Source organism: Balaenoptera acutorostrata, chromosome 11 (genome assembly GCF_949987535.1).
Source record: "Balaenoptera acutorostrata chromosome 11, mBalAcu1.1, whole genome shotgun sequence".
NCBI classification, from domain to species: domain Eukaryota; kingdom Metazoa; phylum Chordata; class Mammalia; order Artiodactyla; family Balaenopteridae; genus Balaenoptera; species Balaenoptera acutorostrata.
Window position 1 is genome coordinate 6,006,254 of NC_080074.1, and position 17,670 is coordinate 6,023,923.

Consider the following 17,670-nt stretch of genomic DNA (forward strand, 5'->3'; position numbering starts at 1 on the left):
AAAATACTCACAAAAGCAACCCCGCCTCCCCTCTTCCTCCTGGCTCTGCTCAGGCCCAGCCCAGGGAGCTTCCTACAGCTCCCCGTGTGGAAATGTCATTCTTTCCCCTCTACAGCTGGGTCACTCCAAGCTCAAGTCTCACACTGTCAGAGTTTTAGGGTGAGGACTGAAAGTATTCATGGGGAGGGGTGATCATCAAGTCCACCCTCCATCCCTACTTAGGCCTCTGAACTCGCTACCCTAAAGAATGAATTCGTTAACGATATTAGTAATATGAACATCAGATTTCACTTTCCTAAAATATCACCTTTTTTAGGCATTGTGATCATTTCTGCTAAGCAAAATAATGCCCTATTTCCAAACAATTCTGTCCCACAAAGCATCCAAGCCAAGTGAGCTCTCTGTTTGCAAATATCAATACTTCTCTCCATTTCTACAAATGGATAGAAGCCTTTAAAATTAATACAGTTGTCTTTATTATTCTGTGGGGCCAACTAATAAAGGTTGGTAATAAAGATTTTTAGTAATAAAGATTAGTAATAAAGATTTTTTAGTAATAAAGATTTTAGTAATAAAGATTTTTCATTCCATCTAAATGAGCAAAATTTTACTCTAATTATAGGTATAAATTAATGACATGCCGGCATATCTGGCATTCATAACAGAGAATTTGATTCTAATTGTCCACTAAGAAAGCTTCACCATTCCCGTCACAGACAGCAACCCCCTACCCACCACCCCCTGCAAAAAAAATCAAGCACTTACTTTTAAATGCTGCTTTCTAAAAATACATGGACACATCTCAAAGACAGTCTGCACCATTGAGAGCATCGAAGTCTGGCATGAGTACCGTGGTTTAAGTTTGGTGATGATTAGCAGAAATTGTGCTATATTTGGGAAGGATGCTTCTAGATACAGGCTAGTAAACAGAAAGCAAAACCCCCAGAGATCCATATGCTTTCTTCTTGCATGAGTTGCTTAGCCAACGACCTTCTTGGTTGGATGGCCCCGTGTCTGACACAGTAAGACACAGAAGTAATTTGCACTCTTGACATGTCTAGACCCCTCGTGTCATTATGGGGAAGAGTTCACCGGAGATACTGGGACAGTTCCGCCCGTGTTAAACAGCTTTCAGGTACAGATTCCATGACTTCGTTTATGTACATTATAGAGACTTATCTCTAAAAAATCCAATCATCGTGAATCTGAGGGGCCAGCTTTCTTGACTTACAGAGCTTCGTAAGTAGGGAAGTGCCACATCTTGTGAAACCTTTTGGCACAATTAACCTTTCAGAAAAGGAGAGCGACTTTCAGAGCAGTTGGAGTCAGACACTGACAGGTCTTCATGGCTCTGCATAAAGCGTGTTATAAAAGGCCGTGGAACTGGGTCCACTTGGATCTGGCTTAAGAAGATAGAGACCCCATGGGGAGAGCCTGTCCTGGTGAGGCGATTTAGATCAGTCCATAGCGACCACATGAGGACTTTGAATATGCAGCTATATTAGGGGAAGGAACCAGCAAACATTTCTGAGCATTCCAGATGTGATATTTCTAAAACAGACACCTTTAGGAAGTGAGAAAAAGGCAGGCAGACTTGGGTTTCGACCCTGCTTCTGCACTCGTCCAGCTGTGTGACCTTGGAGAATTATTCAACCTCTCTGAGCTTCAATGTCCTTCCCTATGAAATCTGACAGTGCTCCCCAGGCTGATCCAGGTGTCCTCCCCTCTGCCCAGGCTGCAGTTCTGCCTTCCCCATCTTTGCCCTTGGCAGTCTGTGCCTGCCCCTGCCCCCGTCCCTTCCCCCACCCCCTTGTATCTGGCCACACCGACTCACTCTTCCAGACTCACTTCGAGCCAAGTGAAGCCTTTTCTGACCACACCTTTACCTGCTGGAGCTGGCCACGCCCTGCTTTGCCCTCACTGCCCCCCCCCCCACCTTGAGCTCTCCATCATCTGGCTGAGCCCTTGGGACACCCTTGCATGTTCTTGGGCACAGAGCTGCCTGTCTTGGCTGCGCAGTGAGTGCCCGAAGGCAGCGTGCACCCACTTCTTCACTTATTGGGGGCCCTCTGAGCTCAGAGTGGTGATGTTAGGTCCGTGGGAACCAAGGCGGGCCTGCTCCCTGCCTCCTTTGAGTCTGCATCCTGGGAGGGTAGAGGGAGGTTAAACGCCTGTGGTACATTATTTCTGTAATTCCACACGGCTCTCTGCTGCAAAGGGACGTGCAGCACGCTGGGAGAGCAGAGCTGGGGGCTGACCTGGACCGAGGGGTCGGGGCGGTTTCCCTGAGGACACGATGCTGGAACATGGGCGTGGCCTCCGAGGGGAGCCGGGAGGGAGCAACGCAGGCAGAGGGGGCATCCTCGAAGCGGGAGCGGTGGGCACGCTGCTTAGACGGGGATGCTGCCAGCCGGCCAGTGGGCACCGGAGACACACCCTGCCCGTGGGGTCTGTGCTCCTTGAGCGGCGGGCAGACAGTGAACAAAATATGTGTACGTTGGATGGTGACAGATGCTCTAGAGGCCAAAAAAAGAAAAAGCAGGGAAGAGGGCAGTGCTAGGGAACTGGGAGGGTGCGTTGTGAGTAGGGCGGTCAGGGGAGGCCCCTGAGAAGGCAGCATCTGATTAAAGAGCTGGGTCAGGTGGCTGGCTGGGAACAGCGGAGGTTGGATCACGGATGCGTTTCGGAGTTGGAAGCAGCAGAATTTGCTAATGGATGTGGGTGGAAGAGCGAGAAGGGGAGTAGAGGACGGGGAGGCCAAAGGAGCCATGGATGGGGTGCTGTGGGGGGCAGGGGGGAGGGGAGGGCGGGCGTGGGGCACCTCACTGGTCCATGGTCCACAGTCACATCTTCTGTCCTGCTCTCCTTCCTGTTCACTTTCTTTTTTGCTCAAGTACATCTTTACTTGCTCTTTCAGGGGAGAGGAAGCCCGAGAGCTTCCCTATTTCACCCTCGTCCTCAAAAGATAGTTTGGCTGGGGATAGAATTCTAGGTCCAAGTTTTCTCTCCCTGACCCTTTCAAGCGGTTTCTCAGTTGCCTTCCAGCATCTCTCGGTGTTGATGAGACATCTACTAATTATCACGTGCTTTCTCCAGGGCCCAGATCCCAGTGGGAAGAAAGGCAGGGGCTGAGATGCTCATGCCAGTTCCCTTTTACCAGAACCCTGCTCTGAGACGAAGGGTGGGGTGTGAGTGAGTGAGGAGAGAGGAGCCAGCCGGGCTGCTCTGGTAAGTCCCGAATGCTCCACACACAGCTCGCCCAGGCGGGTCCCCTCCGCGTGGTCCCCACTGCCAGGTGGTCCTACAGTTGTCTTGGCCTGGTCCTAGGGACTGGACTCCTCCTGCCTTGGCCTCCAGGCTTTTGTCCTCAGTGACTGTGGAAATTCTGTGCCCACTAGCAGCACAGGCCAGTTCTAGTTTCTACATCAGGTAGTGGGTGATGGCTTTGTTCTAACTGCCCATCTCACATGGGGGCCTCTTGTCCCTGTTCCCGAGAGAGTACCGCCCACCACCTGCATCATACCATGCCTCGAATGCCATGGGTTTCTTCTCCATTTCTGTTTAATCCGATTTCCCTGTTGTGTTTGAATAAGGACAATGCATTTTATTTATTTATTTATTTTAACATCTTTATTGGAGTATAATTGCTTTACAATGCTGTGTTAGTTTCTGCTTTATAACAAAGTGAATCAGCTATACATATACATATATCCCCATATCTCCTCCCTCTTGCATCTCCCTCCCACCCTCCCTATCCCACCCCTCTAGGTGGTCACAAAGCACCGAGCTGATCTCCCTGTGCTATGCGGCTGCTTCCCACTAGCTATCTATTTTACATTTGGTAGTGTATATATGTCCATGCCACTCTCTCACTTCATCCCAGCTAACCCTTCCCCCTCCCCGTGTCCTCAAGTCCATTCTCTACGTCTGCGTCTTTATTCCTGTCCTGCCCCTAGGTTCTTCAGAACCTTTTTTTTTTTTTAGATTCCATATCTATGTGTTAGCATACGGTATTTGTTTTTCTCTTTCTGACTTACTTCACTCTGTATGACAGACTCTGGGTCCATCCACCTCACTGCAAATAACTCAGTTTCGTGTCTTTTTATGGCTGAGTAATATTCCATTGTATATATGTGCCACACCTTCTTTATCCATTCATCTGTCAGTGGATAATTAGGTTGCTTCCATGTCCTGGCTATTGTAAATAGTGCTGCAATGAACATTGTGGTACATGACTCTTTTTGAATTATGGTTTTCTCAGGATATATGCCCAGTAGTGGGATTGCTGGGTCGTATGATAGTTCTACTTTTAGTTTTTTAAGGAACCTCCATACTGTTCTCCATAGCGGCTGTATCAATTTACATTCCCACCAACAGTGCAAGAGGGTTCCCTTTTCTCCACACCCTCTCCAGCATTTATTGTTTGTAGACTTTTTTGATGATGGCCATTCTGACTGGTGTGAGGTGATACCTCATTGTAGTTTTGATTTGCATTTCTCTAATGATTAGTGATGTTGAGCATTCTTTCACGTGTTTGTTGGCAATCTGTATATCTTCTTTGGAGGGACAATGCATTTTAAAAAAATAGTTTCCACCTCTCTGCTGAAACTCCCCATCTGTTCATGCATGTTGTGTACCTTTTCTACTAGATCCATTAATGTATTAGCCACAGTTGTTTTAATGTTCTTGTCTGACAATCCCCACAGTGGGGTCATCTCTGAGTCTTGTCTGTTGATGGCTGTATCTCTTGGCAATGGGTCGGTTTTTCTTTTGTTTGTATGCCTCAAATTTTTAAAAAAATTGAATGCCAGACATCGTGTGAAGAAGAATAGTAGAGACGGTGGTATAAATGATATTCATGCCTGGAAATGGGTGCACCTCTTCTCTGTCAGGCTGTGAGTGTGGGAGCGTTGTTGAATCAGTCTGGTGGGTAATTGAGCTACATTTGAATTTTGTTGTTGCTACTCTTCCCCAGCGTCAGATCCCTCCAGCAGAAGATTGCCCAGGGCCCCCGGGCTCGAGTGGGTTTGCTATGCCTCCCCCTGTGGCTTTGCTTCCCAGTAGAGGAGGGTCTGGAGAAGCGGGCGGTGTTTCACGTCCATCCCCCACCAGTGGCTTCACGTGGCCTCTCGGGAGCAGTGGCAAAGGCTGCAGAGGAGAGCTTGTGAGTGTGAGCGTTCCCTGTGCCCGTGACTCCCAGCTCTTCTAGCCTGAGCGCCAGCCCAGCTTGGCCTTCAGGAATTTGCTAACACCTCGGCTGATTTCTTCCCACCCTCGCACTTCCTCCTGAGCCCCGCCAGGCGTGAGAGCTGAAGCGTCGGGCTCTCCTTGGAGCCTCGGGGCTCCGTGGAGTTCAGTCCCCTCGGCTCCTGCAACCTCAACTCTCTCATGGGCTCAAGAAAAGTTCTGAGTTTGTAGGTATTTGGCTTTTTCTTGTTAGAATGGGAGTGGCGTTCGCTTGCTGCTTCCCACATCACAAGCAGAAGCGGAACCCTAAGTGGTGAATTTTTAAGTAGTTAGAAGGTAGTTGTCTGCTACTCTGCGTTTCCAGGGGACCTTTCAGCAGGCGTGCGTTCTGCCACGTGACATGGAAACTTGGTGACATGGAATGAACTTGCTTTTCAGTTCCATCACAAACCACAGGAATTTTACCCGGGTTTCACGTCCAGCTCACAGGCCCGTAAGTTTCCAGAGTCCACTTCTGTGGTACCCATTTCCAGTCTTCTGATGCCCCTCCGGTCCCCACAGCCCGCACCAGCCGCCATCCTGTGCTGCATCACCAGGCTGCGTCAGTGTCCTGGGCTGTAACCCATCAGGACTGAAGAGCCACACGTGGGCCTCCACTTCCCCACCCACCCAGGCCCATCCTAGCAATGTGTATTCTGCCCATTGAAGCCCCTCTAGTTAAAATAGGATACGAATAGGGTTTGCGTGGTCCTGCCTTGACCTCGCTTGCCCTCACAGGCTTCCATTAGGAGGGTGGTGGGCCCCTGCCTCACCTGCCTGAGAACGAGCCCCTTTTGTTGTCCTTGGCCGTTCTGTAGGCGTCCTCATTTCCATGCTTCATCTCTTCACTGCCTCCTGCAGCATTCATGCCCATCCTTTGTATCTGTCCTTAATCACATGACCTTCCTCCCGCTTGCCTCCCAAGTCTTGCTAAGATATGAGAGCATGAGAGCCCACCGGCAGCCCACCCTCCTTTAAGCCCCATCTTTCTTCCTTAAAGCCCTTCCTGAGAGATGTGATCAGAACACGAATTAGCCCTTCCCTCCATCCCTCTTCATTTCTAAAGGGTCTTCCCATTGTCTGATCGGTCTTATCATGTGTTAAGAATCTTCAGCCATTAAAAAAAATCATGTATTGAGCACCTACTGTGTGCTAGCACCTTTGCAAGACAGTTGGCATTTAAAGATGAATCTCAGAGCATCCTTTGGGGAGTCTCTCAGCCAGGCTAGGTGTCACCTCATGGGTGGTTTCATCAGGATGCCGGAAGGAAGAGAAGAGGCTCCGGTCTGCCCAGTGGTTCTGGAGAACTTCCCTGGAGGAGACCGGTGCGGGGGTTACTGCCCTTGGTGATGGTGAGGTCTGTCTGAGCCCATGTGGTCACTTTCTCAAGGACCCTCACTTCCACTCCACCGAGTTGTTTTCCCTCATTGATCAAAATTAAAGCAACATAAAACTACAGGTGTGATAAATGACACTGAACTATACACACACACATGAAGTTGTTACGTAAGATGTAACCTTGGAGGGAAGTTGGATGGAGGGTCCCTGAGGACCTCTCTGTACCATTCTTGCACCTTCCTGCAAATCTATAATGATTTCGAAATAAAAAGCTAAAACACATCAAGAATATTGTCCCAAACTAATCCGTTTTCCCTTCTCAGGGCCTGGAATATTCTCCCTCTCTTCCTCACCCCTCAGTACTTCATTTCCAGAATTTCAAGTAGAGCCGGACATGGTCCTTTTAATATGCTTCTGGAAAACCCCAGTGGAGCCCACAAGCCAAGCGGGTTTCTGGCCAAGTTCAGGCACAGGGTAGGAACGTCCCTCCCATGGCCTCAGGGGTTCAGAGGCGGCTGCACTGGGCCTCAGGGGCTGTGAAAAAGCACATTGGAAGTAAATTACCATTCTTCTCGGCTCCCTGAAAGCCCTTGAGTCATCAAGAGTGGCTCACTTGGCATTGAGTCATTTTGCAACATCCGAGCCGTGCCGTGTGTGGCCCTGACACAGCCCGTGACATCAGACGGCACCTACACAAAACCGTAAACTTCTGCTGTTCTCCAGATGTCTCCCTTTTCATCTTGTGAGAAGACATTGTTTGCCCTGAGGGTGAGAAAAATTGCGGTGGCTGAGGGCTGCGGCACCTGTGCGTTGTTTGCAGGGCTCAGGGGGCCTTCAAGGAGCAGGAACGGGCCTGGCTGGGCTCCCCGGGGAACGAGGTGGGCTGGGGCTTGATTTGCATTTTCTCCTAAAACATTCTTCTGTCCTGCAGCTCAGTCTCTGTGACTAATCACAGGACTTAATGGCCTTAAAGTGCTCGCTAAGGGCCCAATTCAATTAAAAAATGTCCTGCAGAAGCCATGGATAATCCTCCCGCGTGTGCTTTCCCAGGAAGCCGCAGCCGGATGGGTGTTTCTCTTTTTTCAATTTTTCATTTGACGTGGGCCCTGGACCCCTGCGGAGGAGAGCACCTCTTCGCTGGCTTCTTCCCCACTTCTGAGGGTTGCCACTAACCCTGGGAGGTGACCTCTGCTTCTTTGCCAGTTTGACAGGCTCTGGGACGAGATGCCCGTCGACGCCAGGGGGAGACTGCAATACCTGGACCTCCTGAGCAGCTTCAGCTCGGAGAAGGCGGCCCCGGGCGACTCGGCCAAGGCGCAGAGAGGGAGCAGTGTCCCCGAGGCCTCAGAGAGAAGCAGGTCTGCAGGGTCATCACCCGCTCGAGACCTGAAAGCGGGGTCCAAACCGCGGAGTCACCCCTGCGTGAGTTCCCGTCTCGCAGCGTCGCACTGGGTCCACGTCCCGCCGGGGCTGGGGTCCTAGTGTCCCCACAGGGTGCGGGTGACCGAGAAGGTGGCCAGGGTGAGCCTGGGGCGGGGGACACGGAGAAGAGCCACTGGTGGGCCCTCTCAGTCACCTGCCTGGGAGGGGAGGTAGCTGTGGGCACGGGGTTAGGGGAGGGAAGAGTAAAGAGAATTCAGAGCGGGAAGGGACCTCAGCGGTGGGGGTGGCATGTCAGTCACACGGAGGGCATCATCTCGGACACACGCAGATGCCCCGGGGTGGACAGCCCCGCCGTGGGCCACAGGACCCGCAAGGTAAGTGTTGGTACACCTGTTTTACAGTTGAAGATATGAGGCTCTAAGAAGGGTCCTCGTGAGCTCAGGTCGCTTGTTAGACACAGAGAGAGCTGATTTCAAACCCAGGCCTGTCTGACCGCACGGCCCTGGACCTGGGCCGAGCCGCCCCGGCCTGGGATTGGGAGAGGGGCTCAGCCTCGCCGAGGCTCCCCTTCCTCTGCAAGAAGCTTGACGGTGTCTCCAGGGGAGGGTGGTTGAGGGGATGCCAACCGGGCACATGAGCCCCCACCTCCGAGCTTCCTGTACGGTGAGCACGCATTCATTCCTCGGGCCTTCAGTCAACACGTGTCTATCGCACGCCTACTACGTGCAGAGAATGAACACAGGTCCCTGCCCTTGTGGAGTTTACGATCTTGGGGGGCATGGGCAAGAGCAGTGAACATGTAAGGAAAGTGTTTAGTGAGTTAAAGATGGTGCGTGGAGCAGAATGAAGGGGGGTCAGGTGCAGCCCGAAGGCGTCCACGCCTCAGTCCCCGGAACCTGTAATGTGTACCTTACATGGCGAGGGGGCATCAAGGTTGCAGAGGGAGTTAAAGTTGCTGATCGGCTGACTGCAAGACAAGATTGTCCCAGAGTGTCCGGGGTCCCGAGGTAATCCCACGGGCCGGTCGCTGGGGACACAGAGGCAGAAGGGTCACACTGGAGAGATGCCGTCTGGGGGAGACCCACCCGGCGTTGCAGCTTTGAAGGTGAGGGACGGGGCCGCGGGTCAAGGAATGTGGAGGCCTCCAGAAGCCAGAAAGGGCCGGCTATATATTTGTTTCCAAACTGTTTCTGTTAAAATGGTAACATTACCGTTTTTGTTTTGTTTTTCATTTTATTTCTGACAAAATGCTGCCTGTGGAATTGTGCACCTGAGTCCCATCTGTGAGTTTCTCTTATTACTTCCATGTGGGATCTCAGGTTACAAGACAGTTTTCTATCTTGCTAGACCCCCGCGAGCACGACCCCGCCGCTGCAGAGCTGCGAGCCCATCGAGAACAAGCTGCGGAAGAAGATCCAGGGCTGCTGGCGCGAGTTCCTGCGAGAGTGCCAGGAGAGGGACGCCAGCAAGCAGGGCGAGATCCCCGCCACCGCGTTCCAGGGTGCGTCCCATTCCCTTTCCCCCCCGGGGATGCAGGGTCGCCTCCCAGCACAAGTCCACTCCTCATGGTGGCGGCAGGGGAGTGACACAACAGGGGCCCGGCGGGGAGCACCTCAATAAACCCCAGTAGTGGGGACGAGGACTCCTCACGCCTCAGCCCCTACCAGGCAGGTCCGCACCTTCTTGATCAAGTCGGCACGCGAAACCGCAGGCTGGGTTGTGGTCTCTGGGCAGGTTGTAAATGGTGACAGATGTGGAGAGCTGAGGGAGGTGGGACTTGGGAGGGGCGCAGGGGACAGCTTGGGACCCAGCTCTGCCCTTTTGATTCAATTTTCACCGTGTATCACTTGGGTTGTCTTCAAATAAGACCAGTTAAATGTACACTCTCACTAATTGTTGCATACTGTTTACGCAACCTTTCACATTACAGGAAAACCTGACCAGGTCTCTCCTCTGCTTAAAAGCCCCCTCAGCCCACCCACCCCCCCACCTTCTTTAATATATGGACCCCTTTTAAAGGAAAGCGTTTTTCCTGAGAACCTCCTATATCAACATAAACTACTTTTATGGTGTAAACTCTTTAAGTGAACAGCTCCTACCCTCCCCCCCAAAAAAAACACTTATGAGTTAAATGTAAGAATTTGAAATCAGTTATAATTAAACGATGTGACATTGATTTGATGTGATGTTTCGCTGAAACGAAATCACCAACGCGGGTTGTAATGCACGTTTGCGTCCCACTTGTTTTTAGTTAATTCTTTTGATTTTGAGCATGATGAACCCTAACTTGCAGTTCTTCATCATCATCACCATCATCACTGTTTTTCTTTTTAACCGTGGACTCCCGTAAGCGCCCCATCCACGGCTCTGACAGTGCATCCAAACTTCAGTGCTCTGAAAAAAAAAAAAACACTGATTAATTTTCACAAGTCATTCCGTATTTTCTGTACATGTGGGATGGCCTTCTGCAAGTTGGAACCTCCAAGGCATCTAGTGGCCATTCCTTTGGGCCCCCCCGCCCATGTCCTGGGTGCACCGTGTCCTCCTACTGCTCTCCTCTGTGCAAAGGCAGAGAAACGTGTTTGCACAAGCGCAGCAGCGTCTTCTGGGCTGCGCGGGTTTGAAGACATCATGTCTATAAATTCCACGTCCACTGGTTTTCCTAACTAACCTCAACAGTCAGTGTAGCACCGTGTTCCACTCCCAGAAACTCTGTTGCCTTCGTGATGTCCAATGGAAGCCTCAGCTTATTCAGCTGAAACTAAAATCCTTATCCTGCCTCTCTTCCAGTTATGAGTTGTGACTCCAAAAGAAGCTTCGGCTGTATACCTAGTAAAAGACTGAGCACAAGTATTAGTGCAAAGTAAGGGGGTGTTGACATCCTGACATTTCCACCTCAGGGCAGCCAGGAGGACTCCCCAGTGTGGCATCGATGTGACCCTTGTCAAAAAGCCGGACGCAAACCCTCAAATCGCATGGCGGTTGTCTCTTCCGGGAGGTCCGTGTATTCCAGAATACACATTTTAGATCATCATTAAAATGAAAACTCAAAATGCATAAATTGGTGTAGCCTGGAAGACCCTTGAGAGCATATCTCGGAAGCACAGTTGGAAAATGCTTGCTCGGGGGCCAAGTCTGAATCCCTGTCCCACAGTCGGGCCCCTGCCGGACTCAACCCCAGCACGTGGAACCTTCCCTTCTCCCCTCCTGCCTGGCTCTGTCCCGACTCCCATCTGCTGGGACCATCCCTCTGCCTTCTCCCCGCCTGCATTCGTAAGCCCCACTGTGCCGTGTCCGTACTGCTGTGACCACAGCGACGGTGACCGTGCAAAGCCGGGCCGGCAGGCAAAGCCAGGACCGAGGGGGCCCAGCAGGACGCGGGTCCCCTCCCTCCTTGCCGCACTTACCTTGTCGCGTGCCTGTGTGTTTCCATATCTGTCCAGCCACCAAGCATGAGCCTATGAAGCCAGCACAGGGCGTCTCAGCCAGTGATGAGTGAGTGAATGAAGTCGTGATCAAACGAATGAGTGAACCGACTGCCACCAACTGAACTGACATGTTTGCCTTTAGCGCTCGTGGAGAAATTCAACCTGGACGTAAACAGAGATGAGTGCCGGCAGCTCATCGTCAAGTACGACTTAAAGAACAACGGGAGGTTTGCTTATTGCAACTTCATTCAGAGCTGCGTCCTCCTGTTAAAAGCAAAGGAAACCTCGCTGATGCAAAGAATGAAAATCCAGAACGCGAATAAAATGGTACGTGAATCGTCCAGAGGAAAGGGGTGGGGCTGGGGCTGAACGGGCTTCTTTCATTTTTCTCAGTTCCGCCTAAATCCCACCGTCTCACTTCATACAAACGGTGGCCCCGTAAGGGCCTGGAGACCCCAGACTGGGAACCAGCAGCCTGGATCCCAGGTTCCCAAACTGGCTGGGTGGCACATGCCCGCGGGCACCTCTGTGTGGCGAGCGTCGGGAAGAGTGTCAGCGGCTCACACGGCCACCACGAGCGGGGGGGTCTGGGTCAGTTCACTGGAGAGGCAAGTGGGGTGGGATCACAGCAAAGGGAAGCCCCTGTAACTTACACATAACCGCCTGTTCACTCATCAGCTGTCTGAGACGGGCCGACCTTGCTCCTGGTATGGGCGGCCAGTTGGAGACCCTTTCTCTTTCTTGCATAAACTACACCCGTGATGCCTTGTCTACAGTTCTCTTCTTGTTTCCTTGAAGAGGAATGAGACCCTAAAGTTGCTTAAATGGCAACTGGAGGGCCTGTGCCCTAGATTTGTACCTTTTTTCTTAATCGTTTGTAATTTTATGATTCTCACCCACACCCACTTCAACCACGCTGTTGACGGACTCACCTTTCTCGAGTCTTTCCACAGCATGAAGTAGAAAAAGGCTTTTTCACACTCATATTCCCTCATCTATAACACTGAATTCAGTTACATTGAATTAAACAAGTACAACTGGCCTTGTCGACTTGGGAGCAAACACAGCTGATGCCAGCTAGCTGCCTTAGGACTCAGCTGCGGGGACCAGAGGTGTGGGGCAGACCTGACAGCACAGGTGACAGCTTAAGACTGCTGGCGGCTTAGCCCAGCAAACAGTGGATTCCATAGCAGAAGCTTTCCATGCAGCCGCATTTGTCATTTTGGGCTAAATCGGGCCCCATCTTAGCATAGTTTCTAGTTTAGCCAAGCAAGAGGTAGCATCAAAGGCTTAGGCCAAGTTAAGGAAGTAAAACTTAACCTTAAGACAATTCTTTCTCTAGCTCAGCTTTTCTGTGAGTGGAGAAAACACTGTCCTTGGTGGGTCATCAGGGGACACAGGAACATAGCTGGAGAACCGTGGAGAACGCACAGCCTTCAAGGCCCCTGCCAGCTCTGGCCCTCCTCCACCTCTCCCAGCCTCAGCTCCCCTTTTTGTAAATGAGGGGAGGGGTGCTGAGCCCCTGGGCAGATGTCCCAGCTCGCCTCTGTGTGCTGCTGCCTCGTCCCCCAGCTCCGGCCTTTCACCCAGACGTGACCACAGCCTCCGCTCTGTGGCTTAGGCTAGTCCTGTCTTCCAACCTGGGCATGACTGACAGGTGGTGAGACTCCCCGAGAGCCTGTCCCAGGAGAGAGTGTGGCCAGGGCCTGCCCCTGCCCCTGCCTGGCCCCTCTGCCAGCCCCCATCCCCTCTGCCAGCCCCCATCCCCTCTGCAGGCTGTCCAGGCCCCACCATGCCAACTGTCTGCCGGCAGAGTAGCTAAAAGGGCCATTGCCTTTTCTAGTGCTTTGGGGGCTTTCTACAACTTTGACAGCAGAGACACCCTCTGTGGAAGTGAGCTGGGGCTTTGCTTTTGGGGGCTCTTCTACAGGCGGAGGACTTCTGGATGGGTTGGTGTACAGGGCTGGGATGGGAAACCCTTTCTCAAGCCAGGCTTGGTTGTGGGAAGGGCAAGTGCGCATACAATCCCTTCTCTTCCGTGCAGGCCGACCAGCTGATTGGATAAATTGGCAGCTAACGAAGCTATAGTGTATCTGGTTTCTATCATAGGTGCTAAGTGATATAAAAATTGAAAGCAATTTAACTTTGTGCTAATTTGTTTCATGTAGTGCCATGTTAAAAATGAAACTTTCCCAACATGTGTCACACATTACCGCCTACATTCCACCTCTGTGATATTCAGACATGCTTTGGGGCTAAAACGTGCTAAAACATCTTGTTTTCAATCTAATAAATAGCACCTAAATGAAATAATCATAGTGTAGTGTACTGTCTAATTACTAGATATAATTACAACCTTGTGATTTTTTTAAAAACTCTGTTCATTATAAGAATGTACTAGAAGACCCCAGCTGAATCTCTTTTTTTCCCTCAAACTATTTTGAAATTGGCCGGTTATCTGTCTGGCTCGCCCCTCAAGTACGTGGGAAGGGGGGCCTCCCTGGGAGGCGGCGTGGCAGGTGTTGGCGTCAAGCGGAGCCTCCCTGAGCCTCCATTTCCCAATCCAGGAAATGGGGATGAGGAGACCTACCTTCCTCCCAGCGTGGGGGAGGAGGGGAAGGAGATGTCAAGGAGATGCTGTCTGTGATCAGCCCACACGCAGACTGGTAATGCAAGGATGGGCAGCAGGGATGGGTGCTTGGCGACTCCATCCTCGCTGGGCGCGTGGGGTGGGGAGTGAGCAGGGGGCCGAGATGCGAACGAGGCCCAGGAGAGGAGCTCGCAGCCCTCCCCCCTCCCCTTCGGGCCATGGCCTATCCGCTCCATCCTTCCCATCCAAAAGCTCCTTTCTTACCTCCTCTTGGTTTTTGGTTCTTTTCCCAGAAAGAAGGCGGTGCTGAGACTTCTTCCTTTTACTCCGCCCTGCTGCGGATTCAACCCAGAATTGTGCGCTGCTGGAGGCAGATGCGGCGCACGCTCAAGGCCTACGACGAGGGAAGGACGGGGCTTTTGAGTGTGGCTGATTTCAGGAAGGTGAGCACAGGTCTTGTGCGGCTGTGACCTCTGACCAGGAAGCAGTTGCTAAATGCCAGAGGCCAGAAAACCTCCAGAAAGGATCCGCCAACCCCCAGCGGAAGGCCCAGGTGTGGGCAGCTGTCCCAGACCTCACTTCCTCGGTTCCCCCAGGTTATCAAGGGCCGAGTGCACTTGTCCCTCCGCTGTAGACCCCAGGCTCTCCTCCCTGAAGCTTTCTAGAACCCTGCAGGGACGTCCCAGTGCCAACACCTGAGTGCAGCTGCCCTTGGGGCACCACGACACCTGCTGCAGCTCCTCGGAGCCCTGGCTGCACTCCACCCCATGCCAGGCCAGGCCTCCTCCCCAGCCACTCCTCCAGGTCTTTATGGGGGGAGCCAGCAGGGTCACAGAGCAGAATGACAGCATCGGGGAACAGAAGCGGGGTCCCAGGTGTCCGACTCAGGGCCCACAGACCCCAGCCCTGCCTCACAGGAGCCCCGGGGTCGGCCCTCCCCTCTCCCGCAGCTGCCCTCACGTGGAGGGGCTGCCCACCGCACACCACACGGCTTGGTAAGCAGCTCTCCCGACAGAGCCTGAACCCCGGTGCCTTTCCTGCCCCGCGAGGAAGTCCAGCATCCACGGAGGAAGGTGGTCTGGAGGGAGCTCCTCGCCCACCGCAGCCGCCCCTCTGGAGCAGAACCTTTGCTTGACTTTACCCTGCAGAACCTTGGGAGTGCTTCTCCCAGAGAAAAGAAACGGGCCACCCTCAAGGGTGACTTAAAACTCCCATGTTCAGAATAACGTAGAACTCCTTGGATTGGCAGTTTCTTGACCCCCCTCTCCTCTTCTCTCTGCATCCCCACCCCGGCCACTGAGGTTCAGAAAATCATTGATGTCTAGAACATTAGATTAAAAATCAAATATTACAGCCAAGAAGAAAACTCAGTCAAGACATCAAAGAGAGAAGGGGTTATGACCTCAAAATGCACTTACAATAAAATGTATTCCTTAGATTTAGCTGTGCTTCAACAGCTAAAAAAAAGTTTTTTAAGTAAAAAAGCTTTTCTTAAATAATAATGCAGGAAAATGAACCGCAGTTGGAGAGCCTGGCGGGGCTGCATTCTCAAGGGCCTCGTGCAAGGTGCTGGAGGGCGAGGGGCCCCCTAGAGCCCCAGTGCCGCGCACGGTGGGCAGGGCCAGGCCTGTCGCTGGGCAGGGTCCTCCATGCCCCACAGTGGCAGCCAGCTCACAGCGTTTGTCTGTACTTTGGGGGCAAGTAAAATTCTCAGCCAGAGAAGGGAAGGAAGCGAGTGAGCTTCTGTTAGTCTCCTCCTCTTCATGTAACTTCCCAGGAATTCAGGGTGGGTGACAGCAGCAGGGAGAGGGCAATAGAAACGGAGACGTTGCCCTCAGCAGAGCCAGAGCCCGAGACCAGATGGGTGCTGGGACCCTCTGGACACCCAGGCTCAGTCGCCTTTTCTGCTCTCAGCCCATCAGCCCCATAGCCAGGCCAGCTGACCTCAGCCCCATGGTCCCGGGCCAGTCCTGCCGGCCCCAGAGGAGCGTCAGGCTCTTCTAGGCCCACTTTCTAGCCCTCTCTGAGAAACAAATTATAACACAAAACATAGATAGGAAATGTATAACCTAATCTTTATATTTATTTAATAGGGTATCTATCTATTAAAATTTGTCTCCGTTGCACATAACAGAGGTGGAAAAAAAATAACAGCACCTTAAACATGGTAGAAGTTTATTTCTCTCTCCCATAAAAGAATCCCAGAGGTAGGAAGTCCAGAGCTGGCGTGGTGGCCGGACAGTCATCGGGGACATCTGTATTTTTTTCTACCATCCTCAACACCTGACTTCCTGCCTCAAGGTTGCCTCATGGTCCAAGATGGCTGCTAAAGCCCCAGCATCACTTTCACATTCCAGGCAGCAGAAAAGAGAGAAAGAGGGCATGCCCTTCTTCTTAAGAGACTTCCCAGAAGTCCCACATAACATTCTCACTTAGTTTTAACTGGCCAGAACATACCTAGCTATAAGAGAAGCTAAGAAATGTCGCCTTTTTTAGGTGGACTGCCAGCAGCCTGGAAGAAAATCAGGGCTCTGATAACGGAAGGGGAAAGGGCAATCGGTATTGGTTGGGCAATAGCAGGCTCTGCCACGGGCTGTATTACTGTTGGGCCATAACTAGTCCCTGCACCCTGCACCTGCGGGCCTGCCCTCCTCCCCGGGTGGGCCGCACCCCGAGGCCCCACCCTAGCTAAGGCCCTGTGGCCAGGTCTCCCCTCCAGTCCCCTCCTCTCCACCCACCCTCCTCGTCCTCCACGGTGACCAGCCTCACTGCCCTTCGGGGAGGCGATTCTGGGAGGGCCGGGTAGGAGTAGGGAACCCCAGCGGCTTCCAGCTGAAGGGAAGTCCCGGGGTCTTCCTGTCCCACACCTGCGTTGCTGGATGGGGCTTCCCTGTTGGGTGGGGGGGCAGAGAAGAGGGGTGGGGAGAAGGGAAGCGGGAGAGAGAGCTGCTGGGGGCGGCTCCGGAGGCGGGCGGGAGGAGAGGTGGGCGCATGCCTCCTTGAGTGGCTCGGAGACCAGCGGGGGCCCCGCGTCTCTCCTGCAGGTCCTGGGGCAGTACCGCGTCAACCTCTCCGAGGAGGAGTTCTTCCACATCCTGGAGTATTACGACAAGACGCTGTCTTCAAAAATCTCCTACAACGACTTCCTCCGGGCCTTCCTTCAGTAGGGGGCCAGCTCTGCGAGCCCAGCGCGGACAGACGGGGACTGCAGGGCCTGTCCTCGAGACCAGTAAAATCTATCATCGGGGTGTCTCACGAACTTCCAGAGTGTCCCCAAAACAGAGCCCACACCCACGCCCGGCCTGCGTCTTTCCGAGGTCATCCCGGGCCCAGCGCGGGGCTCTAGCATCAGCAGCGGCCTTCCAGAGGGCCTCGGGGCTGCCCCGCTGAGCCTCGGGACCCTCGTCAGTTTGAGCAAATTAAAATGTTAGTCTTTGCAAGAATGATGCTTGAGACTTTAAAAGAACCACCAACAATAAACTTCAAAACTCAGATTTTCTGAAGGTTTTATTCATGAGAGCTTGCTGGGTGCCTCAGGGACGCCGCAGCACTTCCTCGCCCTGGGTCACGTCTGTGCCCCTGCTGGGCTTGTCCACAGGGCCACCTCTCTGCCCCTGGGGACACAGGCACCAGGCTGACGTCACGCAGGAGCGGCCGACATCTAAGTCAGGCCCCACGTGCTCTCTGGGGGCTCAGCCTTCCCGG

At 52.7% G+C, this 17,670-nt stretch overlaps 1 protein-coding gene across 1 annotated transcript in view; it reads left to right on the plus strand.

Annotated features, from left to right (window-relative positions):
- Positions 1-17,132, plus strand: part of EFCAB6 (EF-hand calcium binding domain 6) — a 252,542-nt gene extending 235,410 nt beyond the window's left edge. The window contains exons 29-33 of the mRNA XM_057555849.1: positions 7,768-7,986; positions 9,295-9,448; positions 11,518-11,702; positions 14,259-14,408; positions 17,010-17,132. Of these exons, the coding sequence (XP_057411832.1) occupies positions 7,768-7,986; positions 9,295-9,448; positions 11,518-11,702; positions 14,259-14,408; positions 17,010-17,132 (831 nt within the window). The remainder of the gene's footprint in view (positions 1-7,767; positions 7,987-9,294; positions 9,449-11,517; positions 11,703-14,258; positions 14,409-17,009) is intronic.
- The last annotated feature ends 538 nt before the right edge of the window (positions 17,133-17,670 follow it).